Here is a 20,769-nt window from a genome sequence, read left to right as displayed (position 1 = left end):
GTGTATGTCTTTAATTCCTCCAGCGCCACTGGCTTAGGGTCTCCCTGACCGAGCTGGTCTCAGCACAGGACAAAGAGAGTTAATCAAATTGTAACAGGTTCAGAACTCAGGATTACACATGACCATTGCTATGCAACTCAGATGGCCATTATCTAGGTTTGCCCTAGTGTCTACCAAGCCTTATTCCATAGCCTTCACTATGGTGCCAGGTGGCCGTATCTCAGGCCTGCTCAGTCGGTTTATGACCTTCACTCTACTCCTTAGGTAAAACAGAATACTTGAAGTCACTAGTTACAGAGAACAGGAATCTATAAACTCATACTGTAAAACAAAGGAAAATTTGTTTTTCTTCTCTCTATGTGGAGTGAGTGGTGAGAGAATCTCCAGAGCACATTCTTTTGTTTCCTGGCTTCTTAGCTATTACTATCAAGACTTTTCCTGGGTCTGGACTGTGCCCGTTGCTGCCTCTGAGACAAGTCAGCCTAATACAGGAAAGCTTATTTCTTTTTCTTTTTATTTTTCTTTCTTTCTTTAATTTCCTGCCTCAATATGACAATAATAACATAAATGGGGAAGGAAGAATGGAATTATATTAAGAACAAAATTGCTATATTTTACTGGAATCAGGTGAATACTAATCTGAAACAGACTATGCTAAATAAAAGATGTAATCCCTCCAGCAACCACTAAGACAATTTAAAACATAGCTTAAAAATCAACAGAGGAAATAAAAGAGCTCTTTAAAAAAAAATTCAACACAAAAAATTTTCTTTTTCATTTGTATCACGCTTTTGAAATTCCACTAAATGACCAGTACTTCCCAAATTTTTCACTAAGGTAACTGCAGAGAAAGTTAAAATCCCTGGAGGGTCTGCCTGTAGGCCTGCCCACAGAGCCAGTTTTTGCTTTAATATTTTGTGTTTTACCTTTAAATTTTTATCCTTTTTTTTGAGTTGGAATCTCACTCTGTCCCCCAGGCTGGAGTCCAATGGTGTGATCTTGGCTCACTGAAACTTCCGCCTCCTGGGTTCAAGCAATTCCTCTGCCTCAGCCTCCTGAGTAGCTAGGATTACAGGCACCCACCAGCATCCCCAGCTAATTTTTATCCTTAAAATTCGTGAATTTTATTTATCTTCTATATGCTACCTTTGTGATTGTGTTTGTTATAAAAATAATGCGTGGTTTTGTATGTTTGTATGTTTGTTTTTCTGGTTTGTTTCTGCTAAAATGTTTAAGTCAAATTAATAGTTGAAGAAAATTTACCCAATAGGGCCTGTAATAGATGCCTTCTTGAGAAGCAGAGGCCTAAATCAGTGGCTTTCAAACATTTTAGAACCTACATCATGACCCATTTTATACACAGCACATGCATATACACACACATGCGCACACATATATACACACAAAACTCGGACTAAAATCAAAATTTCTTTCCTAGTTCTTTCTTGTTTTTTAATTAATCACAGGACTTCTTGCAAGTGATTCTGGTTCCCTGTGTCACTACACCCAAAGAACACTTAAATTTTTACAGTGGATTTGACTGCTTTAACCAAGTAATGACATGGGCAGTTAGGAAGATAGTTTTTGTTTCTGTTCAATTTCCATCTCATAATTTGCTGCCTACTTCATCTAACAGTAAATTAGCTTATTCTGCTTTTTTTTCTTTTTCTTTTTTTGAGATGGACTCTCACTCTGTCACCCAGGCTGGAGTGCAGTGATGCGATCTCAGCTCACTGCAAGCTCCACCTACCAGGTTCACACCATTCTCCTGCCTCGGCTTCCCAAATAGCTGGGACTACAGGCACCCGCCCCCACGCCCAACTAATTTTTTTTTTTTTTTGTATTTTTTAGTAGAGATGGGGTTTCACCATGTTAGCCAGGATGGTCTCGATCTCCTGACCTCATGATCCACCTGCCTCAGCCTCCCATAGTGCTGGGATTACAGGCGTGAGCCACAACGCCCAGCCTCTGCTTGTTTATTTATGGATAATAATCAATACAAATCTGATTTTGTAGATGACGATTAGCATAAAAGATAAACATTGATGGAGCATGTGCTATTATATCTGCATTTCTTTGTAGTACTATCAGTCATTCACTCAATATACAATTTTCAGGTGTACTTTAAAAAGGATATTTAAGTTACTGAAGAAAGAGATGGTACCTCAGATTCATCAGGGCACTGTGCTAAGCCCAAACATACCAAAAAAAAAAAAAGTTTGAAGATTATTTATATGTTTCTCTAAAGTACCATCAGGTGAAAGGTACATGAAGCCATTAGCTTAATATGGAGAGTAATTTTCTAACCTTTTATAAAGTGGGGTAAATGAAAAGGGATTCCCTATTAAATGGTGGACTCCTAATCCCTGCAAGTAGTAAAGCAAAAACTTTTAAATTACACATATAGGATATAATAAAGCAAATCCAATAACAAAAGGTATGCTATGGTGTTAAAATACAGGGAGAAAACAAAGGAAGAAGTGTTTAGATATGACTAAGAAATCTAAGAAGACTTTTGGAGGAGGCAGCATTTAAGCTGGGCATTCATTTACACACAAGTCTTTACTACCCTAGCTTGAAATTTAAGGTTCAGAGGAATAAATTAAAAAAAGAGTTTACTTTTTCTAACACAACTTCACTCCTCTTAAAAATTCTGCCCTTCCTGTAATCCCAGCACTTTGGGAGGCCGAGACGGGTGGATCACGAGGTCAGGAGATCGAGACCATCCTGGCTAACACGGTGAAACCCCGTCTCTACAAAAAATACAAAAAAAAAAAAAAACTAGCCGGGCGAGGTGGCGGGCGCCTGTAGTCCCAGCTACTCCGGAGGCTGAGGCGGGAGAATGGCGTGAACCCGGGAGGCGGAGCTTGCAGTGAGCCGAGATCGCACCACTGCACTCCAGCCTGGGCAATGAGCAAGACTCCATCTCAAAAAAAAAAAAAAAAAAAAAAGGTTGAATTGGAAAAGCAGTTTAAACACCTGAAGTTCTATATTTAAGTTCTATATTTAAGTTTAAGTCACCTGGGTTAGTCCTTTTAAAGATAGTTAAGTGTTCAATAGTACACTCAATGAATCATTATGCTTGAGTTGAACATTTAGCAGGCTAGCCCATCTTGGGAAGAATAATAGGCCATAACTCCTAAGGAACTATCTTTTAATCTTAATGGGCTGGGAGTTAACAAGAAGTAAATTACCATTCTCTGAAATGAGGATATATTCTAAAGCCGCTACAAAAGATAAAATAGATAATTCTGGAACAAGTCCAAGGAAGCCTATCATGAGTGCACTTATAATTCAAATGAAAGGCCCTGATAGAAATCAAAGCTGTAGCTGGTTCTTCCTGTGTATTTATTTGAATACAAAATGACTGAAAAAAAAAGCTTAACTTTGAGACCAGTGTACTTTTAGATACATATGACTCAGTCCAAGTTCTTACTTGGGAAAATATGACAATGTTCCCATGCACACAATTACCAAGGGTACCTGTGCCATGAATAACAGTTTTAATGCAGTATGCTGTCAGGAGAGAGAAGAAAATCTAGGTAGTAAAGCAATCTTAATGAATGAAGTGTGAAGAAAAACGGCACTTCAAAGGGCACTGGAGTGGAAACCAGAACTGGGTGACCTCGCGTTATCATTAACTGTCTGTGTGTCCTTGGGGGAGTGACTTAACCTCCCTGGGTTGCAGTTATCCCCTCTGAAAACAAAGAAGATGAAGCAAGGACAGTAAGGGTTCACTCTCCCTCCCACAGTGCCTAACTCAGGAGGCAATGTTCTCAATTGTCCAGAGAGGGAGGTCACCCAAAATGCCTACAATGGCATGTGCGATGTGAAAAAGCACATTCCAAAATTACAGCTGCTTTCATTTACTTTTAGTCATAACTTATTTCAAAAGTTCAAATATAATTAGTGAGGAGGACTTTTGTTAAGCTAAAGAAACACGTGTTAAAGGTTTAGAAACACTTTCAATGAGAAGATAAGCTGTAACTCATATCAAAATATCATACCATGTAGGATCTTATAACTACTTATTTCTAGGCTTAGTAAAAATTAAACATTCTCTTTTTTTTTTTTTTTTTTTTTTTGAGACGGAGTCTCGCTCTGCCGCCCAGGCTGGAGTGCAGTGGCCGGATCTCAGCTCACTGCAAGCTCCGCCTCCCGGGTTTACGCCATTCTCCTGCCTCAGCCTCCCGAGTAGCTGGGACTACAGGAGCCCGCCACGTCGCCCGGCTAGTTTTTTGTATTTTTTAGTAGAGACGGGGTTTCACCGTGTTAGCCAGGATGGTCTCGATCTCCTGACCTCGTGATCCGCCCGTCTCGGCCTCCCAAAGTGCTGGGATTACAGGCTTGAGCCACCGCGCCCGGCCTAAAAATTAAACATTCTCATAGACATGCTGACAGTCACTGGTGGGACCAGTGGTGTTAGAGTCTCCACAGAATATTATTAAAAATACCCAGACTGTCAGAAAATAAATGTCTGTTATTTAAGCTGCACTGCCCACTCCCCACAAAAAATAAAAAACAAACCCAGAGACTATATTGACCCAGCAGCTGTTATAGATTTGACTTGGCACATGGGCTCAGGAAACAATCTAAGTATTACTCCATGTACTTAGCCTTACAGAAGAACACAGAAGAGGAGATATGGCAGGTTCAGCAATATTTACCTCATCCAGAGCCCAGCAGCTACCTCAGTACACTGCTTCTTTTGCCTTCTCACTCACACAGGGTGCAGCAAAAGCCAAGGGGCACACAGGTCACCTTCACACAGAGAAGCTGCAACCTCCATTTCCTGCCCATCTTTTGTAAGATCTAGTTCCACAGACCCAAGGCTTCCATGCCAACTCACAGCTCCCAATTCAGGTATAGTAGCACACAGTAACAGGCAGGTACAGGTACAGGTACATCCCACGTTATCACAACTCTATGGCTTCCCAAAAACTAGTGCTGAGAGAAGATAAGTTTCAAGGATATTCCCCCAGGCAGGTCCAGCTTAGTCCAGGACTGATGTTAACTCTTTACTCACAAATATAAAAAATGTTGGTTGGGTGCCGTGGCTCACACCTATAATCCCAGCACTCTGGGAGGCCAAGGCAGGAGGATTGCTTGAGGCCAGGAGTTCAAGATCAGCCTGGGCAACAGAGTAGACCTGTCTCTACAAAAAATTTAAAAATTAGTTAGTCAGGCATGGTAGTGTGCATGTGTAGTCCCAGCTACTCAGGAGGCTGAGGTTGGAGGATCACTTGAGCTCAGGAGTTCAAGGTTACAGTGAGCTATGATTACACTCCTGCACTCCAGTCTGGGTGACAGAGTGAGACCTTGTCTCTAAAAACAACAAGTTACAGCACCTTATAAAACAACTGACTCTGGTATACTTTTTAATGTGTCCCTGTGTACATGCATATAGTTTTTTAAATCCAGCTTTTCTTTTATAGCTATAAAGTGTTGATCATCTATTCATTTACACAGGCATTCTTTGAATTCAAAACTGTTAGCTTCACCTCAAGAAACCTTTACTGAAAGTCTGCCACTTAAACCACATGACTATGTACCAGGGATACAAATGATTTAGAAGAAGGTTTCTGCTCCTAAAGAGTCTAAGTCTATCAGCAAAGAAAAGGGAAACACTTCCAAAAAGAATTAATAAAACATGGTAATATATGTAAAGTGCCACGTACATAAGAATTAAGGAAGAAAGAGTAGGCACATTGTAGGCACAATTAAGGAAGAAAGAGTAGGTACATTGTAGGCAGCCAGGGAAGGTTTGGGGAAAATAATTTCTGCTTAGTGTTAATAACTACCATGTATCGATCTCTGACTACATGGCAAACTATACTAGGCACTTTATATATATCATCTTACTTTATCCTCTCAACAACACAGTTAGTCAGTACTGTAATTATCTCCAATTTTCAGATGGGAAATTTGGACTTTGAGATGTTAAGTAATTCTGCCCAAGTGGTAAAGGCCAGATTCAAACTCAGATCAGTCTGACTCCAAAGCTAGTGATCTTAAGCACCAGACTAGAAGAGACTATCCTGAAGAAACATATAATATGTTCTAGCCTGTAAAATGGTATAAACAAAATCACTTTCACAGTAAAGCACAAAACATTACCCTATGCTTGACCACTCAACATCAGCAAAAACAACAGCAGCCACAGCAGCAACAAGGGCATTTTTACTGAGCACCTACTATGTGTCAAACACTATTCAGACATTATCTCATTTAAGCTCCATAACAGATATGCAAGGTAGGTCTGAATCCACTTACAGGTAAGAAGACTGAAACTCTGAGAAGTTAAGTGATCTTCCCAAGGTAACACAATTAGAAAGGAGCAAAACTAGAATCCAAATCCAGGTTGCTCTGATTCTCAAATCCATATTTTCCATTACTAGGAAATACTGTCTTCCAGCAGACCACTTTGGCTGAAATAAGGAACTGTACCAAGGAGGCACAAGTATTAAGGCAGAAAGGCAGGTAAGGCCCAGAAAGTGGCCTCAATGTTTGGATTTCATCCAATGTCCCTTCTTTTGGCAACAACCAGCAGGAATCATTGTTTGCTCAGGTACACAGATCTATTCAGCATACAGAGAAGGCCTGAATAGGGTAGATGACCCGTACAGAAAGGTACTTTGGAAAAGTTAATATGGCCAGGAAACCAATTTAAAGTTTACTCCAATGGAACAGATACGAAGAATGAAAATTGTAGACAAAGAATTCTCCCAAAACTGGAATTAGAGAAAGACAAGTGACAAAAACAGTATAAAGAAAAATCTGGTAATAACTGGATGGTGGGAAGGAGGCAAGGATAATTCCATGTCTACAAAGGGGCTGCTAACAGAAATATGAAAAACACAAAAAGAGTAAGAATGAATTTTGACATGCTGAAAATAAGGAACAGTGAGACATCTAAGTGTTCGACGAAAGCTGAAAAAAGCTAAAAGTTCAACAAAAAGTTGAACAGGAGAGCAAAAAGAAGAGAGCCCTGTGACATGCCAGCACAAACCTGCTTCTGTGAGAACAGGCTAGTTAACTCCACAACACTGGGAACCAAGTCCATGCTGTTCCCTGCTATGTCCCCATCACACCTCCCACAGAGCAGTGCTCTACACATCTTTTCTGAATAAAGTATTATGAGCCAATACAAATTTCTCCAGCATCCCAAGCATATCATGACTCCATCAAATATGCCTTGATGAAATCCATACCCACTATTTTTTATTATATTCTTGCAGATGCCATGCAATCCTAACAAAGAAAGAAATGAAGTCAATGTGAGCTACTTATACTGAACCAATCATAACCCTCCCAAAAGTATTGATCATGAACAACCTAGAAGGGTAGTTCAAAGACTGTCCTTGATGATGCCTCACTCAATTACTTTAAAATGTTTTATTTGAGGACTAGAAAGTCTTCATTATGATCATTAAGTTATGGCTCAGGTACCTACACATAGATATTAATTCCCAAAAAGCCTCCAAGAGGATCATAAGTTAAAAATCAGCACTGGCAAAGCTATGACTGCAAAGAGCCTATTATACTCTGCAGAATTTCAGAAATGATTGATAGCAGAGGTGAGTTTAGTTTTGACTCTCCAGTATCCATTCCCCCTTGTTCTGGAAACACAACAAACACTCTCATCCTACTCTCAGCTCAGTGGTTTGGGTAGGGCTGCCGAGCTGGGCATATGACCTAGTCTAAGTCAATTGGCACTTCTTTTGTTCCTGGTCACAAAGAATGGGTCAGGGACAGGCACGTAAGACCCAGGCCTAAGCCAGTCAGCCAATTCCATATCTCTGGCCATAGTGATTAATTTCAAGATGCCCATTTTGGTCAAGAAGAGTTAGGACCAGGACTTTATCAGACTGTTAGAAAACAAACTTGTTCTTTATTGCTAACAGTAAGGATGCCATGGAACCTAGAGCTGCTATGGGCCACCATGTGGCACCAGTAAATGAAACTGACATAGACGGAAGCAAAGCCAAAAGGCAGAGATAGACTGGATCCTAATGCCACTGACCCAGCCAGCCCTTCTGTGAACTTTTCAGTCTCTGGGCCAATAAAATCTCATTTTAGCTTAAGCCAGGTTGAATCAGACTATATACTTGTATTGGAAAAATTCCTGCCCTAATCTAATCGCCCAAGTAGCCCTTACCTTAAAGATAAACTTGGGAAAGAATCCGACCCTCTATTTCACTTAGCAATCTATTTCTTTTGCTACATATATAATACAAGAATAGCCCATGGGAAATTTTTGCTTAGGAACTTATCATTGCAACTGAGGACACAAAAGCTCACTCTTTTCTAAGCTCTGATAATGTGAGCAAACAAGAAAGATAAACAGACAACGAAAGCTACACCAAGGACAGTCTGAGCTCTGATCAGCTTGTCCCAAACATTGTAAAGCTAGATTTATGCTTAAGCACTGAAGTTGCCACATTTTAAGTTGCTGATGCAAGTAGACATCCACATTACACAGGGTGATGTTAGGAGACAACAAACAGCCGAGGCTGCCTACTCAAACATTTCTATAAACAACAGCAGCAAGCTTTGACCCCAGACTGTAGTTTCGAGAAACTGTGGGTATAATCCTCTATCCCTCTGCAACCCAGATTGCAAGTATCTGCAAAGAAAAATGCATGGGGGAAAAAGGTCACTGTTACTACAAATACAGCATGAATAAATGCTATAAAGGAGAAATAAAAAAATGAACAACCAGTTGTGGGGTATTTTTGGTGGACTTTTTTCTATTCAGAACCATATTCTAAATTTCTGTTTTTAATATTCAGTATCTTTTCATTTGACACTTATATTTGACAAATACTACAGGTTAGGATATACTGTTTATGTTCATTTTCTGTCTCACCAGCTATAGTGTGAGTCCCTTCAAATCAGGGCCTTATCTTTCCAGACCTAAAATAGTATCTGACACAAAGTAGATGTGTGAAAATATCTGCTGAAAATTATCAAACTATTAACTACTTGGCTAGTAATGAGTTTATCTTACAATGAATAATTCTGACTTCCTTGCTTAAAATTAATATATTACCATTTATTCGATAGTGCCTATGTGCCAAACGACGTGCTAAAAACCATACACAGGCCGAGCGTGGTGGCTCACGCCTGCAATCCCAGCACTTTGGGAGGCCGAGGCAGGTGGATCATCTAAGGTCAGGAGTTCGAGATCAGCCTGACCAACATGGTGAAACCCCATCTCTATTAAAAATACAAAATTAGCTGGCCATGGTGGCACATGCCTATAATCCTAGCTACTTGGGACGCTGAGGCAGGAGAATCGCTTGAACCCAGGAGGCGGAAGTTGCAGTGAGCTGAGATCGCACCATTGCACTCCAGCCTGGGTGACAGAGCAAAACTCTGTCTTAAAAAAAAAAAAAATCATACATAAATGATTGACTCACTTATTTGGATTGAGATTATCCTAATCAGGAAGTGCAAATAAGTTAAAAGGAAAAATAATGCTTCTTCCTTACTCTTTTCACCTCTGTACTTGAATAGAACTAGAACAAATGCACAGAAGTTCAAAGTGACATACTTTAGCTCAACCCAAGGAAGATGTTCTAGAAGGAGCAGAGCTGTTCTAAAAGGAATGAGCTGCCTCTAGAGGAATTGGTTACTGGAGGAAACCAAGTAAAATTTCAATTAGAGATGATGCAAGCATTGAAGGAGCTGTTAACAGAGTCAATTGGAATTGGGACAGTATCCTAGGTTCCACTATTAAGCCTACAAATCTGGAGTAGCTACATTAAGTTTGAGCAAAGTCAGTAGTTATAATTTCCCATCTTTTCTTATCTATAACCCTAGACTGTTCTCCAAATACTCTGTATTCCCTTATTATCTCATTGCCTTGAAATGCTTGCAAGCTTTCCCCTTGAAAATATGAAAGAGTTTTAAAATGCTGACATTCATCTGGCCTATTGATGCAGGACATGAAGGAAGTAGATCTGAATATATTTTTGGTGCCTAAACATCTAGCAAAGCCCAAGACTGGACAATACAGGGAAAGTTAAACTAGCAAAGTACATAATCCCTCTACTGTTATGAGTCCTTGACCCTCTCCCCTCCCACTCCATCATACTGACTTTATAGGCAATGGCACTGTATTGGAAGGGGCAGAAACTGAGTAAAGACTGCACAAAATTGTGCTGGGGCTTCTTTGCAACCATTTAAGTCTCAGTCAAAAATATACATCTCTAAGATGGGTTTCAGGCATTATACTAAAAAATAATACCCTTAGCTTATTTTGCTTTCAGCTCCTTACCTGTTTCATAATGATAAAACTTCCCAAGCAGCTGTTGGCCAGAAAACAGCATGTATTAAGACCCAGCAGTAGAGAAGGCAAAGTGGAATTGGGAAACAGAGATACTCCGAGTGGCTGGAACTCAGACTATGAAGTGGGGAGTAGAAAGATGTGAAAATAGAAAGATAGCAGGGCCAAGATCAGGAAGAACCTCATTAAGTAGTGTTTACTTCAACCTAAGGGCAACAGTAAGTCACAGAAAGACTTTAAGGAGGGGAGAGCAGTGGCAGATTTGTGTTTTCAAAATCTTGTTTCAATTACTTTTAAATAACCAATAAAGAGGAAGGAGAAGATGCAAGACATGGAGAGAAAGAACAGTTAAAAGGCCTTTCCAGGAATGCAGGCAGGAGGAGATGTCAGCTTAGACTGCAGTAGTAGCAGTGGGTTAGAGAGAAATGGACAGATTCACTAAATATGCAGTAGGTAAAATCATCAGGACTTAGCAATAGACCACATGTGGGGCACGAGAGAAAGAGGGGAGTCAAGGATGACCTGGAGATTTCTGGCATGGCCAGCTGGGTAGCTGGTGGTGCCATGTACTGAGATAAACACATGGTAGGTAGTCGAGGCTGAGGGGACCATGACTCAGTTTGGAACATCTCACGTTTGAGATGTATATGTGACATCCAAGTAGAGATGTACAGAAAGTAGTTTTCAGGTCTGAACTGGAGATATAAGTGCTAATTAGCATTAATAATAATATGCTCATTAGCAAGCAGGCCATAACTGAAACCACAGGAAATAATGATCCAGGAAAAATACATAATTCAGCCCACAAGGTAGGGCAACAATATGTGAGAAGTCAACAATATTATTCATTTACACTTCACAGTTTTCAAAAGGCATCACATCCTAAACCAAGTAATACAGGTGTCTTGGAACGTAGGCAAAATACAAATTAATCCCTACAGGAAAAGCAACTCCCACTGACCCACACATAACAGGTGAATCTGAGATCTAACAACTGGTCATAACCTAACAACATCCTAACACCATAATACTCACCTGTGGACAAGGCCTCCTCCCGAACATCACCCTCACCAGGCTGAGGGATATTCCAGGATGTTCTGGGAAGTAAGGAAATTTCCTCTGGTGATTCTAGTCTCACCATATCCATGTGATTGCTCTGGAACTGATACCGAGGGATGAAGCAGACTTTGCCTCGTTGGAAAATGTCCTTGATAATCTCTTCTGTCTCAATTTCATCTTGCATGCTCAGAAAGATGGAAATTCTTTCGGACTTTTGATACTCACTGTGGGCAATCACCTAAATGGGAAAATATGGCAATTATATTTTCCAAGACTATATTTAGTAACGCCCCTTAACAGTTCTTCCTTTCTCTCTCAGCCTTCTCCAATTTCTTTAAATATTAAAAAGAAAAAAAAGGTGGGCGGGGCAGAGTGATATAGTGGGTCAGACAGTGTTGCATCCTGAAGCCTGACTTTTAGTTTGGGACCCAGCACTTACCTGCTCCTTTTATCCCTTCCTGGTACACCCACTCTGGTAGGTGTGAAAACCCATTAAAAGGTCACTGTGGAGACAAGCTGTTTATCTAGAGAATTCCAGGCTTGATCCCCACCTACCCATTTTGGTAGTCTTCAGTCATTTCACATGCTTTCCCTAGAGTCTGCTTTACTTTATCTCTGAATCTTGGCTCCCACAAGCTTCTCCACTCCTTGGATTGTCAGGCTTCTCTCTCCTCCCAAATTCTACCCATTTAAAGTCCAACACAAGTCCTAACTTTTCCTAACTTCTGCCGAACCCTTACTACATTTAGAGTTAATATATAACAATAATGTATTGTCATGAGTGGATCACTAATTGTTTCATGTGCCCTAAATGTGGTATCTCTAACTGGTCCATGAACTGAGCTCTCTTGAGGCAGAGAACATGCCTTATAATTCTCTCTTAGCTCTGCCATCCCCATCCCATTTCCTAAAATTCACCTGTTCAAATGAATATCAAAATATTCACAATTATGGGGTGAGAGCAGATCCTGACGAAAGAAATCATTTTCAATTGAATCATCCATCAGGCAGGAGAAGGGAACTGAGCTTTGCTCATCATAGAAATGTCAACAATCTCAGGAACTTATCCAGACTCAGAAGTTAGTCCTTCACTCTCCCTTTTCCTTTTTTTTTTTTTTAAATATATATATAGACAGGGTCTCCCTCCGTTCCCCAGGCTGGAGTGCAGTGGCACAATCTGCAACCTCTGCCTTTACTTAGGCTCAGGCAATCCTCCTGCCTCAGCCTCCAGAGTAGCTGGGACCACAGGTGCAACCACTATGTCCAGCTGATTTTTCGTATTTTTTTGTGGAGACAGGGTTTCACCATGTTGCTCAGGCTGGTCTCAAACTCCTGAGCTCAACTGATCCACCCACCTGGACCTCCCAAAGTGCTGGGATTACAGGTGTGAGCCACTGCGCCTGGCCAGCTCTCTTTTTTTTCCCTTCCTTTTCTGTTCTTCCCTGTTTGCCAAACTAAAAAGAAAAGAATACTTTTCTTATTCTTTATCAGACTTTTTAATACTTTTGTTATTATTATATAATTGTAAGCCATAGAAGTAGCTTATAAATATGACTAGCAAAAAGATACAGGAATAGAAAGTCAAGTTATTACTAATAAAAAAGGAAACACAGAAATCAAGTAGATAGAGCACATCAAATCAGTCTAAGAAAGAAAGTTAACTCTCACATTCTGAAAATTTACAAAATTGTTTTGAGGCCTGAAATGGGCAAAGAAAGGAAATGTGAAACCTAGACCTGGGCAGGCCTGGGGCTTTGGGCATCCAACTACTATATGAGAAAGTTAAGTATCCTTTTTGCTCTCTTTACAGCAGAATATAGAAGATCGAGAGTTGAATAAGTAGTAATAAACATCAGTTAACATTCAGTGTGAGACTGTGCATACATATTTATCTTCCTTCCTCAAATCCCATTAATGTGACGGTAAAGAAGCACAAAAAAGAAAATCCATTAGAGTACTGAGAACAAGGGAACAGAGGCCTAATTTCTGTAAGACAAAGAGTGGATGGGACAGTATTTTGCTGACAAAACAGCAGCAGATCACAACACTCAGAGAATAAGGGTGCAAGTCAGGCAGAATCCATTCCTCCCTTGAAATCCCAAAGCAACTATAAAAGGCAGAGGAAATCCCCATTAGCTAAGACACCTTCATTCACAAATATGTACAGACAATAAAGGATCATCAAACATTTTGAAAAGTCAAAATACAAAATAGAAGGATGGAAAAATAAAACAAGAAGGGGAGAAAAAATGGACAAACAGGACAGATAATTTTTTGAAATTCTAATTAGTTTTCTCAGACAAACTCAAGATGATAATTCCATTTCTAAAATAACAATAGACTGCTAGGGGAGGAAGCAATCAGGGAATCATGAAATAATCAATGGAAACTAAAATTGTGATTAGCAAAATTAAAACAACTTAGGAGACAGCCTTGGAGTAGGGGAAAAGACAAAAATAGGAAAAATGAAAAAAATGTTAAGAAATACAGAAGATCGGCCGGGCGCGGTGGCTCAAGCCTGTAATCCCAGCACTTTGGGAGGCCGAGACGGGCGGATCACGAGGTCAGGAGATCGAGACCATCCTGGCTAACACGGTGAAACCCCGTCTCTACTAAAAAAAAAATACAAAAAACTAGCCGGGCGAGGTGGCGGGCGCCTGTAGTCCCAGCTACTCCGGAGGCTGAGGCAGGAGAATGATGGGAACCCGGGAGGCGGAGCTTGCAGTGAGCTGAGATCTGGCCACTGCACTCCAGCCTGGGCCACAGAGCGAGACTCCGTCTCAAAAAAAAAAAAAAAAAAAAAAAGAAATACAGAAGATCAATCTATGATTTTTATTATCTGATTAACAAGACTTCCAAAAAGGCACAAAGGAAAAAGAAATAATCAAAGAAGATATACTTGGCTCACACCTGTAATCCCAGCACTTTTGGAGGCGGAGGCGGGTAGATCATCTGAGGTCGGGAGTTCGAGGCCAGCCTGACCAACATGGTAAAACCCCATCTCTATTAAAAATACAAAATTAGCCAGGCGTCATGGCGCATGCCTGTAGTCCCAGATACTTGAAAGGCTGAGGCAGAAGAATCCCTTGAACCCAGGAGGCAGAAATTGAGCCAAGATCACGCCATAACACTCAAGCCTGGGCAACAAGAGCAAAACTCCATCTCAAAAAAAAAAAAAAAGTAAAACACTAGTCTCCATATTGAATGGGGGCCATGGGTGCTGAGCAGAACAAAGAAAATAATTTTAAATTTGAAATTCAAACTATCAATCTAGTATGAGGGTAAAACATTTCCTAAAGTATATTTAAAAGTTTACCACCCCCATAGATACTTTCTCAAAAAAAATTATCTGAAGATATACTCTAATAAGATGAAAGGAAAAGAATCCAAGAGAGAAAAAGATACTAGACTCAAAAAGTGGTCCTAACTCAGAAGTGGAGTAAGGAGGAACCCCAGGGCAATGGCAGTGCAATGGACCAGAGGCAACCAGACCAGAAGAAGCAAGGGGCTGGAGTGTTTTCAAAAAGAGAGTGGATTTATTTTAACAGACGATGAAAAAGAATATATTGATAAGACAAACAGATATTTTTGATTTGTCAAAAAAAGAAAAATAAAGGCAATCAGAAGCTCCTGGAAAAATACAGAACTAAATTAGAAATATGCTCCAAATGGGAACAAAGTAAAACAGAGAATGATTTTGAGCAATTATGGAGAAAAAGAGAAAAGCTTTGGTACTAACACTTGAAACATTACCTTCCTAGTTACACATATCTAGTGACATAAAGTTATGTCTTTTCTTACATATTCAATCATACAACTTGGTTCTATGATGAATACCATCTATAGAACAAAAATACAGCTGGGCGCGGTGGCTCACACCTGTAATCCTGGCACTTTGGGAGGCCAAGGTGGGCGGATCACGAGGTCAAGAGGTTGAGACCATCCTGGCCAACATGGTGAAACCCTGTCTCTACTAAAAATACAAAAATTAGCTGGGCGTAGTGGTGCACGCCTGTAGTCCCAGCTACTCGGGAGGCTGAGCCAAGAGAATCACTTGAACCCGGGAGGCAGAGGTTACAGTGAGCCAAGATTGTGCCACTGCACTCCAGCCTGGCGACAGAGCGAGACTCCATCTAAAAAAAAGAAAAAAAAAAATACAAGGTATGTATTCAGTGCTTTACATATTTTTGTAAATACTGTTTACTATAAATACTATTTACTGAAATCTCAAGTTTGGAAATCGGTCACAAATACTGCTGAGTAGACTCATTATAGTTACAGAACAAAGTTTAAATATTACAAAACCTGGCTGGGTGTGGCGGCTCATGCCTGTAATCCTAGCACTTTGGGAGGCTGAGGCGGGTGGATGATGAGGTCAGGAGTTCAACATCAGCCTGGCCAAGATGGTGAAACCCTGTTTCTACTAAAAATATAAAAATTAGCCGGGCGTGGTGGCGGGCGTCTGTAATCCCAGCTACTCGGGAGGCTGAGGCACAGAACTCCTTGAACCCGAGAGGCAGAGGTTGCAGTGAGGCAAGATTTTTTTTTTTTTTTTTTTTTTTTTTTTGAGACAGAGTCTCGCTCTGTCGCCCGGGCTGGAGTGCAGTGGCCGGATCTCAGCTCACTGCAAGCTTCGCCTCCCGGGTTTACGCCATTCTCCTGCCTCAGCCTCCGGAGTAGCTGGGACTACAGGCGCCCGCCACCTCGCCCAGCTAGTTTTTTTGTATTTTTTAGTAGAGACGGGGTTTCACCGTGTTAGCCAGGATGGTCTCGATCTCCTGACCTCGTGATCCGCCCGTCTCGGCCTCCCAAAGTGCTGGGATTACAGGCTTGCGCCACCGCGCCCGGCCTGCAAGATTGTGCCACTGTATTCCAGCCTGGGCGACAGAGTAAGACAATGTATCAAAAAATGAAAAATTACAAAACTTGACAACATAACAATATAAATGTCAGAAACTGACAGAGGGAGTAGAAAACATAGTGAGTAAAGGGGCACTAATTTCCTCATCTTAATTAGTTAGGGAATCAAGATATGACATAAAGCTGAATTTCTTCACCATTTAAATTACTTCTCTGATAAATTTCTAAGTTATAAAAAGGTACAGTGACAATAAGAATAATATGCTTTTCTAAATGAAAGATATCATTTAACACCTTTATTGAGTATTCACTATGGCAAAACACTACACAGTACACTGATGTTTCCAGAGATGATCCATTGGTTAGTCATGAAATCAATAGCAGGCTATAATTTTTAAATGAAATAGAATAGCAAATATTAAAGTTCTAGTCAGGCACAGGGGCTCACGCCTGTAATCCCAGCACTTTGAGAGCCAGAAGCGGGAAGATCACGAGGTCGAGTTCGAGACCACCCTGGCCAACATGGTGAAACCCCGTCTCTACTAAAAATAGAAAAATTAGCTGGACATGGTGGCACGTGCCTGTAATCCCAGCTACTTGGGAGGCTGAGGCAGGAGAATCGCTTGAACGTGGGTGGCGGAAGTTGCAGTGAGCTGAGATCATGCCACCGCACTCCAGCCTGGGCAACAGAGCAAGACTCTGTCTCGAAAAAAAAAGAAAATATTACATTTCATTGTATGTGGTAAGAGCTGTAAAATGTTCCCTGTATGTGTATATTTGTACAGAGTAAAATGTATTTATTACTGAGGGTCATGGGTCTGCTTTTTAATTTTTCTCTCCTCCTTTAATGCCAGCTCTCAATTGTCATTCTATTGCTGTCAGTGCTGTATCTATGTAGCCACTATTCCCATCCACAGTTTATGAATTCTAATCTTCTATGGACAAAGACAACATAAAAGATTAGAAACTGAGTTCATCTTTATTTCCCCCATGCTCCTCCAAAATTTGTTCCACTTCCTACATTCTTTATGCCCAAGGTTAAACACCATTATACCCAGCTCTAAACTTTGGAATCATAGGTGACTCTCCTCCCCTTCCAGTATTCTCTAACCTCTTCCAATCAGTTGCCAAGTACTGCTGTTTCTCACTTAACAGTCTCCCATTTGCCTCCTTTCCCCCCATCTCCATTGCCCATGCTCTGGTTTGCATCTTTTTCATCTTTCACTTGAATTGGCACAACAGCCCCTTACTGGTCTCCATATTTTTTTTTCTTTCTTCATTCCTCAACCCATTATCCAAATGCTGCCAGTATACTCTTCCTAAAGGACATATCAAAAAATAGGTAAAGCACTGAATACATCCCTTTACACACTTCTTTAACTCTCACAATCGACCTACAAGAGTGATATTATCCATTTTATAGACAAGGAACCAAGGGTTCTGAGAGATTATGAGACCTGTCCAAGGATATACAGTTAATAGACAGTGGCGCCAGATTAAACCCAGATCTGTGTAGTTCCAACGCCCATGCTAAACTGTATCCTGTCATCTCGTGCCTAAATATCCCTACTCACACTCCCCTATCCCATCTTTCCCTTCACCTGAAAAAATTCATCTTGTTCTCCAAAATTCATCTCAACATTTTGCAATAGAAAGCTTTCCAATTCCCCCTCCCCAAGGCTACATTTCCACAATATTGGTGTTTATCTTTATCATATATCTGACTTCAATGCAATTCTTAATTCACATCTGTTTCCTCTTTGAGGCTATCTGCTCCTTCAGAGCAACAATCATCTTTTTCATGTCCACAACCCAGCACATAGCCAAGTGTGCACTACTTAGGTGTTCAACATATGTGAATGAATTAGCTAAATTTTAAACAACTAGACAGTAAGGACAAGAGTCTATATCCTTTACATATACTAAAACACCCAGCAATGCTTCCTCATAATAGCTAAAATAATTGTTTGAACGACCGAATTAACATCTGTATAGATTCCCTCATGCACACCTACATAGATGAAGAGAGGGGTGAAATAAGTATATTTGAGTTACTGCTTTAACCCATTGGCACCTTGAATTTGAGCAAATAACGGATAATAGAATAGTGAGGGGTAATTAAGAAAGCCTGATGGTATAACTAATTCCAAGGAACATCAAGTCTCCAAATATCCACTGGTGTCTCTGAGGCATGATGCTGGGAAGACAGATCATCAGTTTGACTTACAACATAATTACACATACGTACTTATTCAGGGGACATTAAATTTTTCTTCCTCTGGTGTCTAACAAAAATGAGTCCCCAAAAACTCTTTAGAACATGCCTTCAAGACAGGATATGACTCCCATTTTATTGATAAGAAAACTGGCATTACATAGACAGACTAAAAATACATAACAGTGCAGTCGGTGAAAGTAATAAAACAGAGGTCTGCTAACCAACAAACAAGGACCCTCACTTATTCCTCTCATTTCTCTCTTCTGTTTCCTATGTTCTTGGGAAGCCTGGGTATGACAGTCACGTCTTCCTTTCATTCACTCAAGAAAAAGCATTTAATGTTGACCAACTCTGAGACAGGAAAAGCCTAGGCCCTGGAGCTACTGTGACACAGCCTTAGCCCTCCATATACTTAGTGAAGTGCAGTCAACATCTGAGTTCTGATCTCTGGCATCTCCACACTTTTTTTGGTGTTCCCTTATCTGAAGCACCTGCATCTTTCTCTGGCCATTTTACTACTGTAACTGGAGTCTGACTCATAGCTCATTAACTTTAGGACTCACTGAAGGAACCTGGGCACTCAAGAGTTCACCCATCTCCTCTACCACAACTTTCTGTTCTCACCCTGCTCTCACCACAGTACCGTCATCCCCACGGAGGAGTTTTCGAGCACCAAAGGTGCCACCCATGCAAACGAACTCCCCTTCCAGAGATAAATCTGTCAATCCCTGCTGTCCTCTCGCTCTTTAGCCTCACAACTTTCACTACCGGGCCCTCTCTCCGCCACAGTGCGAAGAACAGCCAACGACTAGGGGACGAGCGCGCGCCACGACGGGCCGTGCGGACGCCGCGAGGGGAAACGTGCGCGCGCCTGGAGGGGAAACGTGCGCGTGCCGGGAGGGCCTAGCCCTGCGCCTGCACTGACCATGCGCGGATCAGCAATCGCTGGCCGCCAGGCCTTCAGAGTCTGTCCGCCGCGGCTTCCGCTACAGGCGGTCTCGCACCTTCTGGGTCAGTACGCGGGACTGGCGTAGCCTCTCCTCTGCGCTCATCGCCCGCAGACGCTGCTTCAGCTCTCCTCGCAGGGACCGCTTGGCGCTGCTCACCGCTGCCGCCGCCATCTCACGCCCAAGCCCAATCCAATCCCACCCTCGGCGCCCTCGGGTTCGGTCTCCGCCCCTGGCCGCTCCCAGGTGGATCCGCGGCCTAGGGGCGGGTCGGGACTCGGGGAAGCGCCCCCACCCCGCTTCCGGGACGCGGGCCCTCGGCGCGCCGCGCGCTTACCTCGCCTCCGACCTTTGGGACCCAGCCCTCGTGCGGCCCCGGTGGTCCGGCCCGCCCTCCCCGGTTCCCGGGAGCTGTGGCGAGGCGCCGTCGCTGCCCTGCCGCCTGACCTCCCTCAGCCCGAGCCCTCACCCGGACCGCGGAGGCGGCAGCGCCACTGGCGGGGATGGTAAAGACGGCCGGCAGTACCCACGGTGCCTGGCATCCCTTGTACTTTTGAGTACTGGGACTTCAGGGGCCAGAAAAGAAGGGCAAGGCAGGACAAGTAGCGAAATCGTCACGAGTCGCTTAACTACAGGGATATGTCTGACAGATGCCCCGATTTCCTTCTGGTGCAAACATAAAGAGTGTAGTTACAAAGTTACTACACACCTATGCTACACACCTGTACAGCGTATTTTGTACCAAATACTGTAGGCAATTGTAGCACCATGATACTTGTGCATCTAAACACAGAAAAAGTAATGTGTTGGTTGGCTACCACATCAGTAGGTATTAGGAATTTTTCAGCTCCATTATAATCTTAAGAGACCACAGTGGTTGATGGAAATGTCCTTATGTGATTAAATAGATGATACATAGTTGGGAACATTGTTAAAGCAGTAACTGTAGTGTAAAAGCCAAATTTTGTGGATTCTAGTGTGAATGTATTCCGGGTAATAGTGCCCATATAGGTACTTCCTGTTATAACCATCAGTAACTGTTCATTCCCACCACTCAGCTCTGATTAAAACACAAAAATGAATTAAAACTGAAAGCAGTTTGCGGGGTGGGTGAGGCACTTGCAGGAAGAGGTAAAAGAAACTGTGAAGTCTTGAACTGCTCCCGGTAGACAGGCGCCTCAGATTGCATAGATGGTTGCCTCTCAGATGTGACTTCCTAAAACCAGAGCTGCATCTTCCAAAACTGCTTCCCTACTGACCGCCCCAGTGTCCTAATCCCCACCGTTAAGAATCATACCTCCTAAGTAAAGCATAAAAGTGCCCGGCGAGAATGCACGTGGCTTGAGAGGGGAGATCTGGCTTCTTTATGGAATCTATCAACAGCTTCCAGGGAA

At 41.9% G+C, this 20,769-nt stretch overlaps 1 protein-coding gene across 4 annotated transcripts in view; it reads right to left on the bottom strand.

Moving 5' to 3' along the window:
• LOC117070304 (5-formyltetrahydrofolate cyclo-ligase) overlaps window positions 1–19,921 on the bottom strand; it is a 52,874-nt gene extending 32,953 nt beyond the window's left edge. Inside the window, exons 1-2 of one of the 4 annotated variants that reach the window (XM_033189246.1) lie at window positions 19,713–19,921; window positions 11,327–11,588 (exon numbers count right to left, since the gene is read on the bottom strand). In XM_033189246.1, the coding sequence (XP_033045137.1) occupies window positions 11,327–11,534 (208 nt within the window). In that variant the 5' untranslated portion in view covers window positions 11,535–11,588; window positions 19,713–19,921. Of the gene's footprint in view, window positions 1–11,326; window positions 11,589–17,917; window positions 19,260–19,353; window positions 19,621–19,712 lie in introns of those variants that run through there. The other 3 variants (XM_033189243.1, XM_033189245.1, XM_033189244.1) reach the window with 3 other exon arrangements.
• Between the last annotated feature and the right edge of the window lie 848 nt (window positions 19,922–20,769).

The sequence above is a fragment of the Trachypithecus francoisi genome, unplaced genomic scaffold, assembly GCF_009764315.1.
Source record: "Trachypithecus francoisi isolate TF-2019V2 unplaced genomic scaffold, Tfra_2.0 Lachesis_group3, whole genome shotgun sequence".
Taxonomy (NCBI): domain Eukaryota; kingdom Metazoa; phylum Chordata; class Mammalia; order Primates; family Cercopithecidae; genus Trachypithecus; species Trachypithecus francoisi.
This window is presented reverse-complemented; position numbering and strand designations above follow the sequence as displayed.